This window comes from Camelus bactrianus, chromosome 21 (genome assembly GCF_048773025.1).
Source record: "Camelus bactrianus isolate YW-2024 breed Bactrian camel chromosome 21, ASM4877302v1, whole genome shotgun sequence".
NCBI lineage: Eukaryota > Metazoa > Chordata > Mammalia > Artiodactyla > Camelidae > Camelus > Camelus bactrianus.
The window spans coordinates 16,378,439-16,395,941 of record NC_133559.1 but is presented as its reverse complement, the minus strand read 5'-3'; the positions used below and the strand labels follow the sequence as shown (position 1 = coordinate 16,395,941).

The following is a 17,503-nucleotide window of genomic DNA, read 5'->3' as shown; positions in this document are numbered from 1 at the left end:
CTAACTGTGATGAAACATCAGACAAACCCGAACTGAGAAACTCTGTACAAAATAACTGGTCTGTACTCTTCAAAAATGTCAATGTCCTGAAAATAAAGAAAGACTGAGGAGGGAGAAAGAAAATATAAAGTAGGATAGAACACGTGGAAGCCTACCTTAGAAGGGCAGCAATGGGAATTTAAAGTAGGAAACATAAAAGGTATTCCAAGATACAACAGAGGATCCTGGCAACGGACTGGATACAGATGAAAAAAAGTTGTAGATTATTCCAAGGTTCAAACTTGGAAGACCAGAAAAATGGTACACTCATTAACATGAAGATAATGAGTTCTACCTTGGATTTATCACACAGCATCAAGATTTCCTGAAGTTAAATATAAATGTTGGTATGGAGATCAGCACAGAATTGAGAGCCAACATTGACTGAGTGCTCTGTCCTTTATTTAAAACTGATAGTCCTGTTAGTTGAAACAAGAACCACCACCGTTGCCCCCCCTCAAAAAGAAAACACCCAAAACAGAACACAGAGACTTATGAAGAACACATTTCAGATATAGTGTATCAAGGGAAAACTGTTGAAAAAATAATATGTTTAAGACCAAAGGCTAAGAAGTCAGCCAAAGAGCCAGAGGAAGAGTTTCAGGTACAAAGATTTAAAGGAGATAAAGTTTACATGTGATTTTATTTAAGTCATGATGTTTCTGGGTAGAAGTTTGTTGAAGAACAAGATATTTATAAGTCTTAAAGTATCTCTTCACAGATAATTTACTAATTACAAGGAGGAAGAAAATTATCTTTACAGTAGACAAATCTGGGACACTACCTTAAAGCAAATGATCAAATTTAATATCACAACAATGGAACAAGTTGATATCATACATCTTCTATTGTATTCCTGTCAAAAACATATAACTTGATCCAGTCATGAGGGTAAAATCAGACAGACTCATATTGAGGGGCCTTCTATAAAGCAGGTGTTCTCTACTCTTCAAAATTGTCAATATATATTCAAGACAAAGATAGGCTAATTATTCTAGAACAAAAAAGACTAAGTAGACATGACAACTAAATGCAAAGTGTGAACTGGAGTGTGCATCAGAAAAAATTTAAATATGGACTGTACATTAGATAATAATATTGTATCAATGCTATATTTCTGGAATTTGAAATTTGTATTGAAGTTTTATAACAGAATGCTGTTTTTAGGAAAAATATGATGAGGTTCTTATCAGTAAAAGGTCACAGTGCCTACAACTTACTCTGAAATGACTGAGCAAAAAAAACCCACACACACACACACACAAGACGTGCGTGTACCAGCACAAACACATACAAAGAAAAAGCAAATATGGTAACACAGTAACAACTGGTGATTCCAGGTGAAGGGCTTTCAGTTGAAAATTGTTCTGTTGTTATAACTTCTCTGTAGATTTGAAAGTTTTCAAAATAGCAAGTTGAAAATGAAAAGTGAGCCCATCCCTTTAGAACTCTATTTAGCTGGCTCCCAACATCCTTTAAAACAGCTCAAAAATCATCCTCTCTATATGATCAATGTCTTAGACTTTCAGGTTGAGCTAATCATTTCTTCCTCTGTATTCCCATATATTTGTTCAAAAATAATTATTGAACAGTTATTATTTGGGGGCTCTTTGGTAAATGCTGGAATAAGGTAAATAAGGAGAGAGGTTCCCATCTTCATGAAACTTATAGTTTATGGGGCAATATGCCTAAAATAATCTATTTTGTATATGTGTATGCATGTTTATAATTATGGTCAGGACAGATTCAGGGTGTGTCCTCCTAGTCAATAAGGGGGCTGGAAACAGAAGGTAAGTGTCACAATGTATGTTAATTATGTGTCTAATCAGATGGTGAACAATTCTGCTGGGACTTGTGTCTTGATAGGGAATTCTATAATGTCAACTTTCAAATAAAATTCTTTGGTTTACAGTCCTTTGGTTTTGGAGGTATTGAAGGTTCAATTATTTTGGTAATCAGGGGCTAGATCTGGAGGCCTTGGTGCAAGAGTTACACTCATATTAGAATTTGGAGCCAATGGGGAGAAGGCTGAATATCGTCTATGGACCTGCAGGGATTTTGAAAATATGTTTGGATCATCATAAATTTAAGCCAGACAAAGAGGCTTAAGATGTGCCACATAATTGACATGGTCTAACTGAAATGATATTCCTCTTAAGAAATCAGTAAACTTGGTGGAGGCTAGAATATGTTTTTAGAAGCAAAAACACAAAATTAACATTTTTGTTTTCCTAGAATGAATTCTTAAATTATTTTAGATGTTAAGTCATCTTAATATTTTATCTAGAAGTTTCTTACAGAAATTCTTCTACTTTCAAAGATTGTATAAACAAAGCTCTGCACTGTGAGCAGAAGTGTCAACTAGGCCTCAGTCTAATACAAGTTCATTGTTGCCTACGTAGCATCCATTTGAACTTGTGAACAAATAAGAGGGCTTTAGAATAGCTTTCACCTGTTTTCAAGTAGAGGGGCTTCTTTTATAGTTCAGGTAGTCTGAGGACATATTTTGATAAAAAGACTAGAGCAGTGTTATACATATTCAGTTCATAGTCACTTCATTCATCAGTACGTAACCTGGGAAGTTTTATGTCCATACGTGATTTCCACTGACCCACCACCACTAGCACCACCAGGCACTACCATCACTACAGTCACCACCATCAACACTGCTGGCCGACACATTCTGAACACTAAACTGGTTCTAGGGTTTATCTGAGGTAGAGACCACCAAGAGGCACAAAGCATCGCTCTAATACATAACTGTGAACATAAATCAAGAGGTTGAGACACTCTAATACACTATCTCCCAAATGTTTCCATTGTTTTACTTTCCATTTTCAAACAGCTCCCGCTCCAAGACTCCTGGGGAGGCAGTGCCTGTTTCTGTATTCCCTTTCTCTCTGTATTACAGCCAAAACGTGCATGGAGAGGCTCCACAGCCTGTTTCAGACTCAGGAAAAAGTCACATGATAGAAAAGGGTAATAAAGTAGAGGCAGACCTTTCTGAATCCCAAACCAGGGAGCTCACAGTCAAGCAAAGGCTCTGAGTAGCTGCCCAAATCAAAATGGGCTGAAACTGTTTTAAAGAAGGGACATGAGCTGCCAGCTCAGAGCCTTGCACAGCAGGCCTCAGGTGATGAGGGTTTCAGTGAGCCACCACAGACTCACAGTCACAAAACCGGTAACCCAGCTGTTATATATATATTCTGTTTCATAACAAGAAATTCTTTTTTTCACACACCTGTGGGGTCAATAGTTACACAGTCAACCACAGTAGAGGAGTCCACACTAACCATTCAGAGTGACATGATTAGATGCTAGCAGCATCAGCCTTTAATTAACTTCAGAAGTCCCACGTTCTGAAATAACCTGCCCCTGCCCTAGCATTCCATGCCTCCATCTTTCACTCTCACTTATGGTTGAGCAGATCATTCTACCTGATGGAGATGTCCAAGGAAAGCCTGGGCCTGGGCTGTTGAGATTGCTCCTCCAACGGGCACAGGCTGCTTCTGAAAGTCCAGACCATTAGTTTGTGTGCCTACAAAGCAAGCAAAATAATATAACCGTTTAAAACTCAAACAACTGGAATAAAGCACTAGACTTCATTTACCAACTTTTAGCAAGCATCTATTTTGTATAAGCACTTTTTAAAGTATCTCCAAGGAAGAGAAGGGGAGAAGGGATTCAAAAAAGAGGACATACAGTAAAACGATTGCTCTTCTACAGGCAGGACTGCAGGACAGGTACACGAACACACATAAAGCTTAAGAAACAGAAACAAAAATATAAATAATGAATTACAATCATAAGATCATGTTAGAGTTCAGAAGTGAAAGCAGTGATTGGAGTAAGTGGGGTCAGAATAAGCATGAAACCTAAGGTGGCTTTAAAAAGAGATCATCATCATTACCACTGTTGTAAAGAATGATAGAGACAGAGTTCCAAAGAGGTCCTGAGGCTCTCTTCTAGTCTCTTCCTTCTTGGCATTTGGCTTGGACAGGGGCAATTCACTGGTGACTTTGCCAAGGCCAAGATGGATTTACTCTTAACTTAAAACGCTTTAATAAATGACAATCTGATGTCAAAATCAATCATTTACAAGATAAACAAAATGGCTTTACTGATTTCTTCAATCCCAAAGTATAGATTGCTGCATACATCTAATTAGCTAGGGCTCTGCGGTCATTGTAATTTTCTACATATTATAGCCATTGCCTTTAACCACTGATGCCATCTAACATTAGAAGAGAACTAATTTATGGAAAGACATACTAGCCTAATACTGAGAAATATTTTCTAAAAAATACAATACATTATTTTCAAATTATTGTATCCAGCTATTGTTTACAAATAACCAGAATACTTTGTACTGAGTAAAATATAACAGACAATGGGAACCTGTAAGAATCACTGAGTCACATGAATGTGGTACTGAGTTTCCACTTCCTATCACTGGAACATCCCATCTCCTCGTCCCCATACCTGTGTGTGTGCTCACTGAGCAGACCAGCTAGGAGAGTATAACATAGAAACTTCAGGCAGTATTTCCAAAAAATGTTGCTAACTTCTATCATTATTTATCCTAATTTCTAGCAAATGTATGACTTTAATAGCATAATTAGGTAGATCACATGACTCAAAAGAGCTATTTAAGGTTTCCTTGAGATAATTATAAAAGGAGTGTATACATATATCACCTCCTTAAAAAATCTCAGTGATTGTTCTCTCACGTTTTTTTCTTTAAGTTTCCCACAGATAGGAAATACAGAACTACTTAGGCATATATGGTTGATGAAATTAAGAGTAGATGCTTGTGTCAAGTAGTGAGAAACTAGTATGAGAAAAATTTAAAGTAGCCAGGGTCACTTCCATAAGCCACATACAGACATTTCACTATTTTAAAGTTGCACATTTTGTCATTAGCTGCTATCTCTATCTCTATGTAGTAAATCACTAGTTTTGTTATGGATTTTAAGATTGTGCACTGTTAGAGAAATATGCTCAAGATATATTAAATAAATCAACAAGGCTGAAAGAAAGTAAGATTTTAAAAAACAGAGACAAACACTTAGACATTAACACATCACCAATTTAAGAAGTCTTCCAGAACCAAACATTTTACTCTCATGGAGACCATAAAAATTCCACACACTGGTTCCATTTTCAAGTTCCCATAAAAATAGTAACAGGCTCCTTGTAAATCACAAAGCACTATAAATGCAAGACTGATTGATTTCTGGTGTCCCTGATACAAAGCCTATTCCAGTGGCCTATAGGTATACTATTTAAGTGCTCTGGCTCTGCCTCTTGGGGGAGGGGGTGGCATAAATATGGAATCCAAAGTATGGTGCGGTGAAAAGAACAGATTCTGTTATCTGAGACAACAGGACTCTGTTTATCTGAGACAACAGCTCAGATAAACAGAGATTTAAGATGTAAAAGCAGGTGTGGTTTTTTTTTTGTTGTTGTTTGTTTTAAATAAGGTGCTGAGGCTCCACTGGGAGGTGAGGGGTAGAAAAAAATAGATTTTACATTGAAATCATTCTTGTAAAACTTTAAAGATGTAATCTGGGCTGAAGGTAAACAAGAGTGGAACAGATACATGCACACACACACTCTCTCTCTCTCCCTCTCTCTCTCAGACTTGAATATGAAGACAGTGTGGGGAGATGGCGGTGTTAGGAGCTAAAACCAAATGTGTGCCTGAGAAAATAGGAACATCCAAAATAACAACTGGCGACATTAAAAGGCTGGGGGAGAAGGTAAATTATGTAAGATTAACATAAGATATATACAGTTTGAGAAACCCTAATAAAACATCTAAGAAAAGTGATCAAGAAGGAATGTACAAATGACAGAGGCCGGAGCTAAAGACTCTATAAGGTTGTCACTAGACCAGTGTTACTGAGGTAACCTTCAGAGGTCTTGTATCCAACACCTCCTTATTTCATTGGTAAAGAAACAAGGATTAAGGAATCTTAAATGAATTGCTCAAGATGTCATAGCTGGTTAGTGGAAGAACTAAGACAAGGAATGGGTCCCTTGATTCTGCCTAACTCTCTCACTGAGAAGTGACAGTTGAAATTAGGAGAATTAAAATGCTTATTAATTAAAAATGGATATATGTATAGATCTTCCTCAACAAATGATGGGGTCATTCTGATACACCCTTCCTAAATTGAAAATATCATTAGTCAAACACGCATTTAATACACCTACCTTACAGAAAACATATCATAGCTTAGCCTGACCTACCTTACACATGCTTAGAACACTTACTTATTAGGCTACAGTTGGGTAAAATCATCTAACACAAAGCCTGTTCTATAATGAAGTGTTTAATATCTCACATAATTTATTGAATGACGTACTGAAAGTGGAAAGCCACATGCCTGTACAGGTGCAGAATGGTTGTAGGTATATCAGTTGTTTCCCCTCCTGACTGCATGGCAGGCTGGGAGCTGTGGCTGCTGCTGCTACCGCCACATTGTGAGAGCAACACCACATACTGCTAGCCTGGGAGACGACCAAAATTCAAAGTTCGAAGTATGGTTTCTACTGAATGCGTATTGTTTTTTTGCACCATCATAAAGCTGAAAAATTCCAAGTTCGAACCATCGTTAGGTTGGAGACTGTCTATAGGGAAGGTTAAAGGTAAGAGGGAACCTACATTAGGAGATGTAAAGACAAAGAGCATCAGAGGAAGCAGTTAGGAAAGTAGGAAAAAAATCCTTCCAGACCAGCGTGCCTCAGGAGCCAGGGAAGGGAAAGCTGCAAGGATGGAGTAGTGCAGTACTATGGCCAAGTGACACAGAAAAGATGAGGACAAGAGTACGGAGAAAGAAGAAAGAAATTAATCCAAAGAGAACAGAGGAGAGGTATTAATAAAGGTAAGAACAAAAATTAATGAAGTAAGGAAAAAAATACATAATGGAAAAATCAACTTGGTTCTTTCAAAAGAAATGTATAACTTACAAACTTCTGGCAAGATAAAACAAGAAAATAAAAGAGAAGGAGCAAATAATTTAAGGATACCAGGGAGGGCATAATAAAAAATGTCACAGAAACTAAAAAGAGGATATTGTGAACCAATAAAATCAAAACTTAGAAATAGCAAACTCTCTAGAAACTGTAAGTTATCAAGACTGACTCAAAGAGAAAAAAGCAAAATACAGAGTCCTATAGCACTTAAAGAAATACAACAGATAAAAATCTTCCCAAAGAGAAAATGAAAAGCCCAGACAATTTTAATCTGCTTGCTTCTGAAGATCAAACGAAAAAATAATTCTAATCCCACACAATTTTTCCAGAGTGGGGTTAAAAAAGGGAAACATTTCCTAATTTATTTTATGAGGCCAGCATAACCTTGACACCAAAACCTGACAAAGGTAAGTAAGAAAAAGAAAAGAGTAAGCAAAAAACACAAGCTATCCTTACTCATAAATATCTATGGAAATATCCTAGATAATAATAGCAAAAATAGTCTAGTAAGGTAGACCGCTGTGTCTGAAACGGATTTATTCCAGGGATGCAACGTCAGTTTGGGACTGAAAGAAATTCAAATAATATGATTCACACATTCATTGAAGGAAAAAAATTGTATCATTGCAAATCATCACAAAGGATGCAGAAAAACCCTTACATAAAACTCAGTATCCACTTATGATAAAATTCTATGTGTAGGAATAGAAAGAAACTTCTCTAACTTGACAAAGAGTCAAATTAAATGCACTCCCTTTAAGACTAAGAATAGGATAATGGTGCCAGCTGCTGGAAGGTTTAGCCAGAAGAACAAGGCAAGAAAAAGGTAAGCTGGAAAAAAGAAACTAAACTTTCTTCTTAGATAATCTGATTATGGATATAGAATATCCCAAGGAATATAACAATCTAGTATCAGAATAAGAGAGTTTAATGAAGTTGCAGCACACAAAATCTATTTAAAAATTGCCTTTTTTATACACCAAGTGAAAAAAATTTAAAACAATTTTATCGACAACACTTTGAAAATATAAAGTTCTGGGAATAGATCTCTGAAACTATATTAAATCCTATATGTGGAAAATTATAAAACTTTATATTTAAAAAAAATAAAGAAGATATAAATAAATGCTCATTTATTGGAAGATAACATTGTAAAGAAGTCAGTTCTTCCCAGATTGATCTATGAATTCAAAGCAAGTTCATATCAAAATCTCAACAAGTTATTTTCTTTCTCTCTCTTTTTTTTTTCATTCTCTTTCTTGGGGCAGGGTGTGTATAATTGACGGGCTGATTCTAAAATTTAAATAAAAAGGCAAAGAGCTAATATGCTCTTTAAAATGACAAAGTAGAGGGACTTGCACAATCAAGATATCGACTCATCACAGAGCAATAATGATTAGGCAGCACGGTATTAGGTGCATGGAAGGATAAACAAACATGCCGGAATAGAGTCTGGAAACAGAGCCACACGTATTTTTGGTCACTTGGAATGTGACAGATCAATGAGGAAAGGATGCAGTTTTCAATAGATGGATAGCTAGGTAACAATTTAGGGGAAAAAAAGAAATTACTTTAGATCAATTCACACCATACCAAAAAGAAAAAAAGAAAAAGAAACAAAAAGAATGTTTCAGGAGGACTAAAGACATAAATGTGAAGTATAAAACTCTTACAGTTTTAGAAGAAGACATCATGAGAGAATGCCATCATAGCCTTGGGAAAAGGAAGGACTTCCTTATCATGACCCCAAAACTGAAAAGACATACATTTAACTATTTTAAAATTAAAAGCTTTGTTCATCAAATGACTATATAAAATGTATGAAAGGGAGAAAATATCTGCAGTACATACAAACAACAAAGAGTTAACATTCAGAACACACAAAGAATTCCTATTAAAAAAAAAAACCTATAGAAAAAAAAAAAACAACAGGCAAAAGAAATGAATAGGAATTTCACAAAAGAAGAAACATAAATGGCCCACAAACACAAGAAAAGACATTCAATTGCCTTGGAAACTAGAGAAATACCAAGTAAAATCCCAATGAAATACCATTTTATGCCCATTAGATTGGCTAAAATTACAAAGTTGGTTAATGTCAAGATTTGGCTAGACTGTGAAATTCTCATCTGTTGTTGGTAGCAGTATAAACCAGTACTAAAGCTCTGGAAAGCTGGCCGGTGGTACTGAGAGACACTGGAACAAGCTCAGAAGTTACACTATTAAGTAGACTCTAGAGACTTTTTCACACATATGCATCAAGAGGTAAGTACAAAATTATTTATAACAGTAATGTTTGTAATAGCAAAAGCCTAAAAATAACCAAAATGTCCATCAATAATAGAATGCATAGAAACACTATGATACGTTCATATAATGAGATTCTATATCCAGTGAAAATGAATTATAGATATATGTGCTAACTTGGATGAATCTCAAAAACATAATGTTGAGCAAAAGAAACCAGTCACAGAATATATACATAGGATGATTCAATTTATATAATGAAAACAGGTAAATCTAAGTAATGTATTATTTGAGGCTAATAAATACATAGATGAAAAAAAGTGAAAGAAAAGCAGTGTGACCATTAGCACTAAATTCAGGATGATGGTTACCTTTGCAGTAGAAGAATGAAATACGATCAGAGTGAATCTACTGTGGCCTTCTGGGACATGGTAACTATTTTCTGGCCAGAGTGGTAGACATATAAGTGCTTAAACCATACACACATGTTTATGTACAAGTTTTTACAACTACTGCCTTTATATTAAAAGAAAAAAATCAACAATGACAAAAAAAGTTGCAATAAAATTTTAGGGACATATCCGGATAACAAGAAGCAAAGAGAAAAGCAGGTGGTAATGAAGCCAAGGTGGTGAGTGAGGCCCATCTATTTCAGTAAGTTCGGCAGTGGCGGGAGCGAGAGCGAATGGCAGTTCAAAGGGGTGGACGGGATGCAAGGAATGGTTTGTAGGCTGATAAAACCTAAGTCTACTGAAAGATTGAGAGGAAAGATTCTACAGGAAGGGATACACTGAAGATGTAAGAACAAGAGGTGGTTAAAAGATGGGGCAGGTACCTGAAGGATATGAGAAGAGACAGATTTAAGAGTGAGAAGCAGGGTGGGATGCATATAGCTCAGTGGTAGAACACAGGCTTGCCATGCATAAGGTCTTGGGTTCAATCCCCAGTACCTCCATTAAAAAAAAAAGTGAGAAGTAGAGGATTACAATAATACAAAAGAAGGGTATTTCTTTCTTAGATGCAAAAGAAAAGGAGAAGGTAGTGAAAACAGAAAAAAAGTAAAGTGATGAAGAAGGAGGTGGTGGGACTCAAATCAGATAGCTGTAACTTTCTCAGTAATCAAAAGATAGTCATTTTCGATAACAAAAACAGCAAACCAAGTAAGATAGAAAAGTCTGGACAAGAGAAAAGGTTTGGGAATATATAATGAAGAATGTGACAGGGAATCATTAGCGGTAAATCCAAGAACGCCAGTTACCGTGAAGGCCCAGCTGAGAGACGGCTGAAATTTACATGGAGTTTAAGAACTGGCAAGTCCTCATCTTCCAGGAAGTTGTTTCTTCCTTCATAGCCAACAGTCAAAGATGAAATATGCAAAGGTTTTCTCTTAACAAACAGTTCACGTGTCCCAGATCTGCACACATTTCAGGCTTTTAAACCCCTTTCAGTGCCCAGCTCAAATGCTACCTTCCTTTGTGTTTCCTAGCTCTCAAATCCAAAAGCAGTGATCTACAGCTTCTATTTACTACTGCAACACACCTGATACTTCTTCAGCATTTTAGAGGAAAGAGGAAAAGAGATAAAACTGAACTATAATACAGACAACAATACTTAGGAATCTCAAACATACTGTGCTAAGTGAAAGAAACTAGACTGAAAGGCTAATCTGTATGTTCCATTTACATGACATTCTGGAAAAGGCAAAACTGAAAGGGACTATTAAAAGGAATTAATAAGCCTCCTTGATTTACAAATGAGATAAACAAAAAAATATACAGAACCACTTCCACTGAAATAACGGAGCTGGATAGTAATTGAGCCCAGACTGAAATCTACGCCGTCCTGACTCCCTTCCCATTTCTCTTTCTATTCTACCATCAAGCGACCAAGGAGTCCAACTCAACACTGACTTAATGAAGAATATTAACTAAGTGACTAACCAATAATACTAGACAAGATCAGGCTCATAAAGAGATGGCAGATGATGAGGTTGTAAGAACTTTGAACCTTTGGTTTCTACCTCACAGCTTGTTACTTCAGCTATATTACTTCACAATTTAAAAAAATTGTATATGGATCAAAATCAAATTTTATAGTTCATGAAAAATAATAATTAAGTAAAGACAATTTTTGGCAAAAAAAAAAAGTCTCCAAAACACATCAAACACATCAACATCAAATGTTAATAGCAGATATATTTAAAAAAAATTTTAAATAGATACATTAATCAATATTTTTCAAATTCTCTACCATGAGTATTAAATTTCTGTTCAATTTTACTTTTCTTAAAATAAACTTCCTTTCAATTTATCCTTCAATGTTGTCTCCAAAGCAATCAACCTTCAAAGTGATCTGTCTCTTAAAAACAATTGACTTCCATTGTTTAAATTCTGTCTAGGGGTGCCTTTATTTTTTTGGTAGGGGGAGGACAGTCTTCTCATTTGTCCTAATCCTACTGTCATTTCTCCATAAATGAGAATGGAAATCTACACCCCAGGAACATTAATTTTAAAATGTATAGATGGGGGAGGAAAACACAACAGACCAAGGAAAGAAGGATGGAGTTATGAAGAGAGGGGTGAGGTTGGGAAGGAGGAGTCAGAGAGAAGGCTAAGGTGATATCCTCACAATGGGACCAAATGCAGATCCCTTCCACTATCTTTATCTCTGAAAGTCCAAGTTATTATTCAACATCCAGCCTGGAGTCTATTTTCTTTAGAAGGACTTTAAGGGTCAACCTAACTATAAATAATCTTTCTCAAATTGTAACTCCTATGCAACCTAGTTTTAAAGTAAGGATATTTAAGCCTTACTTAAGAGGTCATGTTAACATTTTCTGAACAGATCAACTCTTTGAGGCCTTAAAATAAAAACTTACAGTAATACTACATTTTAATTATCTCTTCAGGATCTAGTTATATCTAAAGGAAACCATGATACTTTAAAAAGAAAAAAAAAATCTTTTTTTCTAGAGTGAGTGGCCTCAGATTTTTTTGCTAAATGCATGAGTTTGAGAGATAGAACACAAACAAGAATAAGGTATTGCCAGTGCCCTCAAGCACAGCAAAGCAGAATACAGTATTTGCTCTAAGAAAGGTACAAAGTGCTTTGAGAGTTCCAGTGTGGCTAAGAGGGAGAAAGGAGGTTTTAAAGGGGACCCAGGGTTATAGAATGAGGCCTGAACCACCAAGGTTTAGTGAAAATCTAATGGTTTGGATGTAAACATATTTTATTACTACCCATTGCTCATCTCATTATTATAAGACACTCTGACTATAATATAGAGGGAAATGTACAAAGACACTGTTGGGAAAAAAAGGGAAGGGTTCAATTTCTAATATTATTTCCTAAGGAAACATGAATGCAGATTTGCCACTTTAAAAGTATATTATTCAAAAAAAGTATATCATTCAATCCATTAGTAGGGCTGTAACTGGAAAAGAAAAAAGAAAATAACAACTATTAACTAAGATGTGGAGAAACTGGAATCCTTGTGCATTGATTATGGAAATGTAAAATGGTTCAGCTGCTGTGGAAGAGTTCGGTGGTTCTTTAAAAAGGTAAACATAGAATTACTAATGACCCATCATGTCCACTGCTAGGTATATACACCAAAGAAATCCTTGAACATCATAATAACAAAAAAGTAGAAACAACCCAAATGTCCATCAACAGATGCCTGGATAAACAAATTGTGGTCTACCCATACAGTGGGATACTATTCAGCCATAAAAAGCAATGAAGTACTGATGCATTCTACAACATAGATGAACTTAGAAAACATGATGCTAAGTGAAGGAAGCCAGTCACAAAAGGTCACATACTGCATGATTCCATGATTCCATTTATACAAAATGTACAGAATAGGTAAAAATCCATAGAGACAGAGCACAGACTGATGGTTGCCAGGGGCTGGGGGAAGGAGAAAATGGAGAGCAATTGCTTAATGGGTATAAGGTTTCCTTTTGGGGTGATGAAAACATTTCAAACTAGATAGAAGTGGTGGTTGCACAACACTGTGAATGTACTAAATTTCACTGAATTGTTCACTTTTAATGGTTAATTTTATGTTACATGCATTTCACCTCAATTAAACAAAACTAAAACTGAAAAACAAACGAACAAACAAACAAAACCAAATCTCACTGCCCTATCAGTCCACTTGCCTAAAGCAGCCACCTCACCTGTTTAATCGGCCACTTACATTCTGCTACAGGCCAAGGAACGAGATAGTCACCTCTCATGGAATTGGGAAAGAAAATAATAACAATCTCTTAAATGAGGGATTCTGGAACATGGGGTTTGTGAAAGCTATTTTTCATCACTAAGCACCTATATTTTGGATAATACCTACTATATTTCTCTCTGTAATGAAAATTACATTATATACTACTGCTTCAATTAAACTTATACAATAAAGAAAAAAAGGATGCATTACACAGATTTCTATTTGTCAGTAAATTCAAGGCAGTCGAAGTGAAATTTAACAATAGGCTAAATTTCAGATAACCAGGAAATAATAGTAATATCTGTGCCGGTCACTACATTACCTTGATAAGTAAGCACAAATTCCAAATGAAATTCACAGAAAGTCAGGCAACCGCGGGGTAGAGCACAAATAAGAGCTAAAAGATCTTCAAGGAAAACTTAACTTCTACTCATGCGTGTGTGTGCGTGTGTGCGCGCGCATGTGTGCGTGTACAGATGGTTTCTTCTAAGTGAGTCACCATAAAATGGAAGGAATCTGGATAACAGAAATCCAGAAAAAGCATCAATTATGGCTATAGAAAAATCCTACATTACATACAAGATGTATAATCAGAATTGATGTTACAGATCATCCATGGGATGGATGATTATTACATATCTGCTAAAAATTTCCACTGCTATTGTAACGGTAAATGTTTTTTTAATGTAGATGACTGCACATCAGTGATGCATGATAAGATTTCTATAAATGGTTAATGTTGTTAAATCTCTCTGGATGAAAGGTTCTACTAAAACAGATTCTTATTAGTTTTATTCTTAATTGTAGAAAATGAGTAGCTTGTGACCTGCCAGTGATTGAGACCAAGTCTTTTTCACGTAACCTAAAACATGTCACAAAACAAGAATACTCTTAGGGTCAAGAAAACCAGAAAGTCCTTATTCTAAGATTCTAATATCGCAGTAACGTTTTTGTTGACAAAAATCTACCAAACATTTGCTCTGTTCCATCTTTCTCCTGCCTCATAATCTAGTTAGATGCTTCTTATACACCTTTACTTTTAAGACGCGAGTCAGGTAAAGGGTGGCAGTTTCCTGCCTTCTTCGGAAACACAAAGAAATGCCTGAAAAACTGCAGTAAAACTCCTTATCCTCTGATTTTATCTGATGTCAGGGTTCCAGGCTTGAATTACGACCCTTTGCTACCAATCCTCCTTGTTTATTTATCTGGATGAACTATCTACTCCCAGACTTCTTTATGGCTTTCTATTCCCTGGTTTCATTCTCCCAGTATCACAAGGACATTTCTAATTGCCTCTGCGCATAACCCTAACTACAGTGCTTTCTTACCTTCCCTCCTACCTAAAAACTTATTATCTATACCCATTATATATAATTTATCCTTAAGTCTTTCACTCTCCCATTTCTCTGCCTTAAAAACAAGGTGGGGGGAGGGACTCTTCTCCGCTAAGCTACTTCACCTACCAGTGCTCTGAAACCTAACACCTCCTTCCTCCTCAGGAATCTTCATTCCTGAATCAACCCTCCTTTCTCACTCCTCTCCTTAGCATATAAAGAGACTTGACCTCCTCTCCTGTTCTTTCCTTCTTTTTATTTAATAGAGCATCTATAATTATCAAACACTTAATGAGTCACACATCTACTTGCTTTCAACGTACACATCAATTCCACACAATGGATTACTACTATTTATCTCCATATTATAGCTAAGAGAACTGAGGCACAGAAGGAAGTGATGTGCTCAAGGTAACACAACCAGTGAAAGAGCCAGGATCTGAATCCAGATGGCTTGGTTCCAGGGCCTGAGCGCCACGCCTTTCATGGAGTGCCCATTGAAAGAGCTGCCTACATTTATCCTCCCCCTGCCTCAGCTATTTACTTCTCTATCCACGGCAACTTCTCTCTCTACCACTTACCTAAATCTTTTAAAAAGTCCCTAGTAACTACTAACTGTCAAATCCAAAGGTCACATTTTGAGCTTCCTACGTCTCCACCTCTCTGCAGGACTTGATTACGTTGAACACAAACTCCATGAACTCTGCCGTCTGGTTCACTTTTGATCTCCATGGTTGCTTGGTCTTAGTTTACTTAAGAACTGTCCAATGGAAATTTCTATGAAGATGGAAATGTTTTATATATGTGCTATCCAGTGCAGTAGCCCCTAACCGCATGTGCCTACTGAGCAACAGAAGTGTGGCTAACAAGACTAAATTTTTAATTTAATTTCATTTTAACCACCCATGTGCAGCCTCTAGCCAGCCTACTGGACACTGCAGGGCTACTTCATAGCTCCTCTGTCTGCCTTTTCGTGTTGTAGAAGAGCTTTGCCCTTGGTCCTCTTTTTGGCTTTTCCACTCTCTTCCCAGCATTATTTCCCTGCTGAGTACTTCCATACCTATTTAAGCAGCCAGATTTCTTTCCTTAGGAACATAACTCTATCTTCAACTGCTCACTTCTTCACCTGCAAGTACCACAAGGCACCCAAATGCAACATCTTCAGAACTAAAAGTATCACCTGTCAAGTCTACTCTGGGCTCAGGCAGTCCCTACTCTGATAACGGCGGTACATCTATCCTGGTCCCAAGCCAAATACAGGTATTCATTTTCGATAACTCCCTTTCCTTTTTTCCCTTTTTTACTCCCTCTCAATCTCTTCTCTTCCTCCTACAAATGCTCATTAAATCTGACCCCTGGCTTCCACTGTCACTGCTCTAAGCCAGAACACTATATAATGGATCTAATTTAAAGAGTAATGGAGTCTAGTTTTTTTTTTTTTTTTTTTGCTTCAAGCAAGATGTAAAGTATAAGATGGCTGGAAAAATCTTTTATACTTGTTAGAAAAAAACACAAAAAAGTGACATGATAGGATACTAAATTGCCTGGTAAAGAAGAAAATTATAGACAATCTCATAATCTGTATCTAAAGCAGCCTTTTAGAAACAAATGCTCTTATAACTAGTCCAAATTCTATTGGTAATGAATACAAACAAAATGGACATTACCTTTAATATTCTAATTTTTGTTATTAGGTTATCCCTTGGTGAAAAGGTCAATTGACCATTCACTCATTTAACAAAAGTTTAACCTTAATTCAAATGTCACTTAGTATTCTCACAGGTTCAGTAATTATGGCCCTCAGCCCCATACACCAAAACAACAACAGCAACAAATTCCCCATGTGCACCAAAGGGCAGGGCCAGGGCCAGTATCTCAAAATGTAGTAGTCAGAATCTCTCAGAAGCCATGTACTTTAACTGCATTTATCAAACCAAACACTAGAGAAGATCCATCTTTCCTACAGGTGTATCCTTTTTTGCTTCTAGACCACCAAGAACAGAGCAATAAATCCTCCATCGTGCTCCTGAGGCTCTCTAGAAGTGCTCTGGCCCTTTTCAATGACCCGTGGAACCACCCACTATTTAAAACATCACTACAAAGGCAGGCAAAGAAAAATCAGTATCAGGATTTCCACTGTAAGGCTTATTAAGAGCACTTTGGCCAGTGCAGAATGCAGTCCACAAGGTACCACATGCACGAAAATTAAAGTAATAGTAATGATAATAAAAACAGTAAGAATATAATCAATAGTCCTTGCATACACATAAGTTCAAAAGGAAAATAGCTCTGTGGAGTCTGAAACCTGCAACTGCTCCACGCTGTTTCAATGAGAACTTTATGTGAGGCCTGTTCCTTAGTGAATTTCTAAGGCTTCATCTGAAAACACTGGTATTTTATCTGGAAATGTTTTCCAAAACTAGCACTGGTTCAAGACATCAAGATTCTTCAATTATTAAGAAGAATAGCAGGCATACTAACTGGTGGGCTGGTCTTTCAGGATCCTTTGTTTTCACCTAGGAGAAAATGATGTCTGATCATGTGCTTACGAACATTACTTCCTAACATCGGCCGTGGCACTAGGAAGTCCCAAGAACGAATACATCACTGGTTGCTAAGAACTTCTGACAATATTTTTGGAATGCCATTTCATAAAAGAATACTAGGTTACATT

The 17,503-nt window shown here is 36.5% G+C and overlaps 1 protein-coding gene across 4 annotated transcripts in view; it reads right to left on the bottom strand.

Annotated features, from left to right (window-relative positions):
* Positions 1-17,503, bottom strand: part of POU2F1 (POU class 2 homeobox 1) — a 146,791-nt gene that overhangs the window by 53,269 nt on the left and 76,019 nt on the right. For all 4 annotated transcript variants that reach the window (XM_074349755.1, XM_074349757.1, XM_045515856.2 and 1 more), the window contains one exon: positions 3,477-3,577. In XM_074349755.1, coding sequence (XP_074205856.1) covers positions 3,477-3,577 — 101 coding nt within the window. The remainder of the gene's footprint in view (positions 1-3,476; positions 3,578-17,503) is intronic.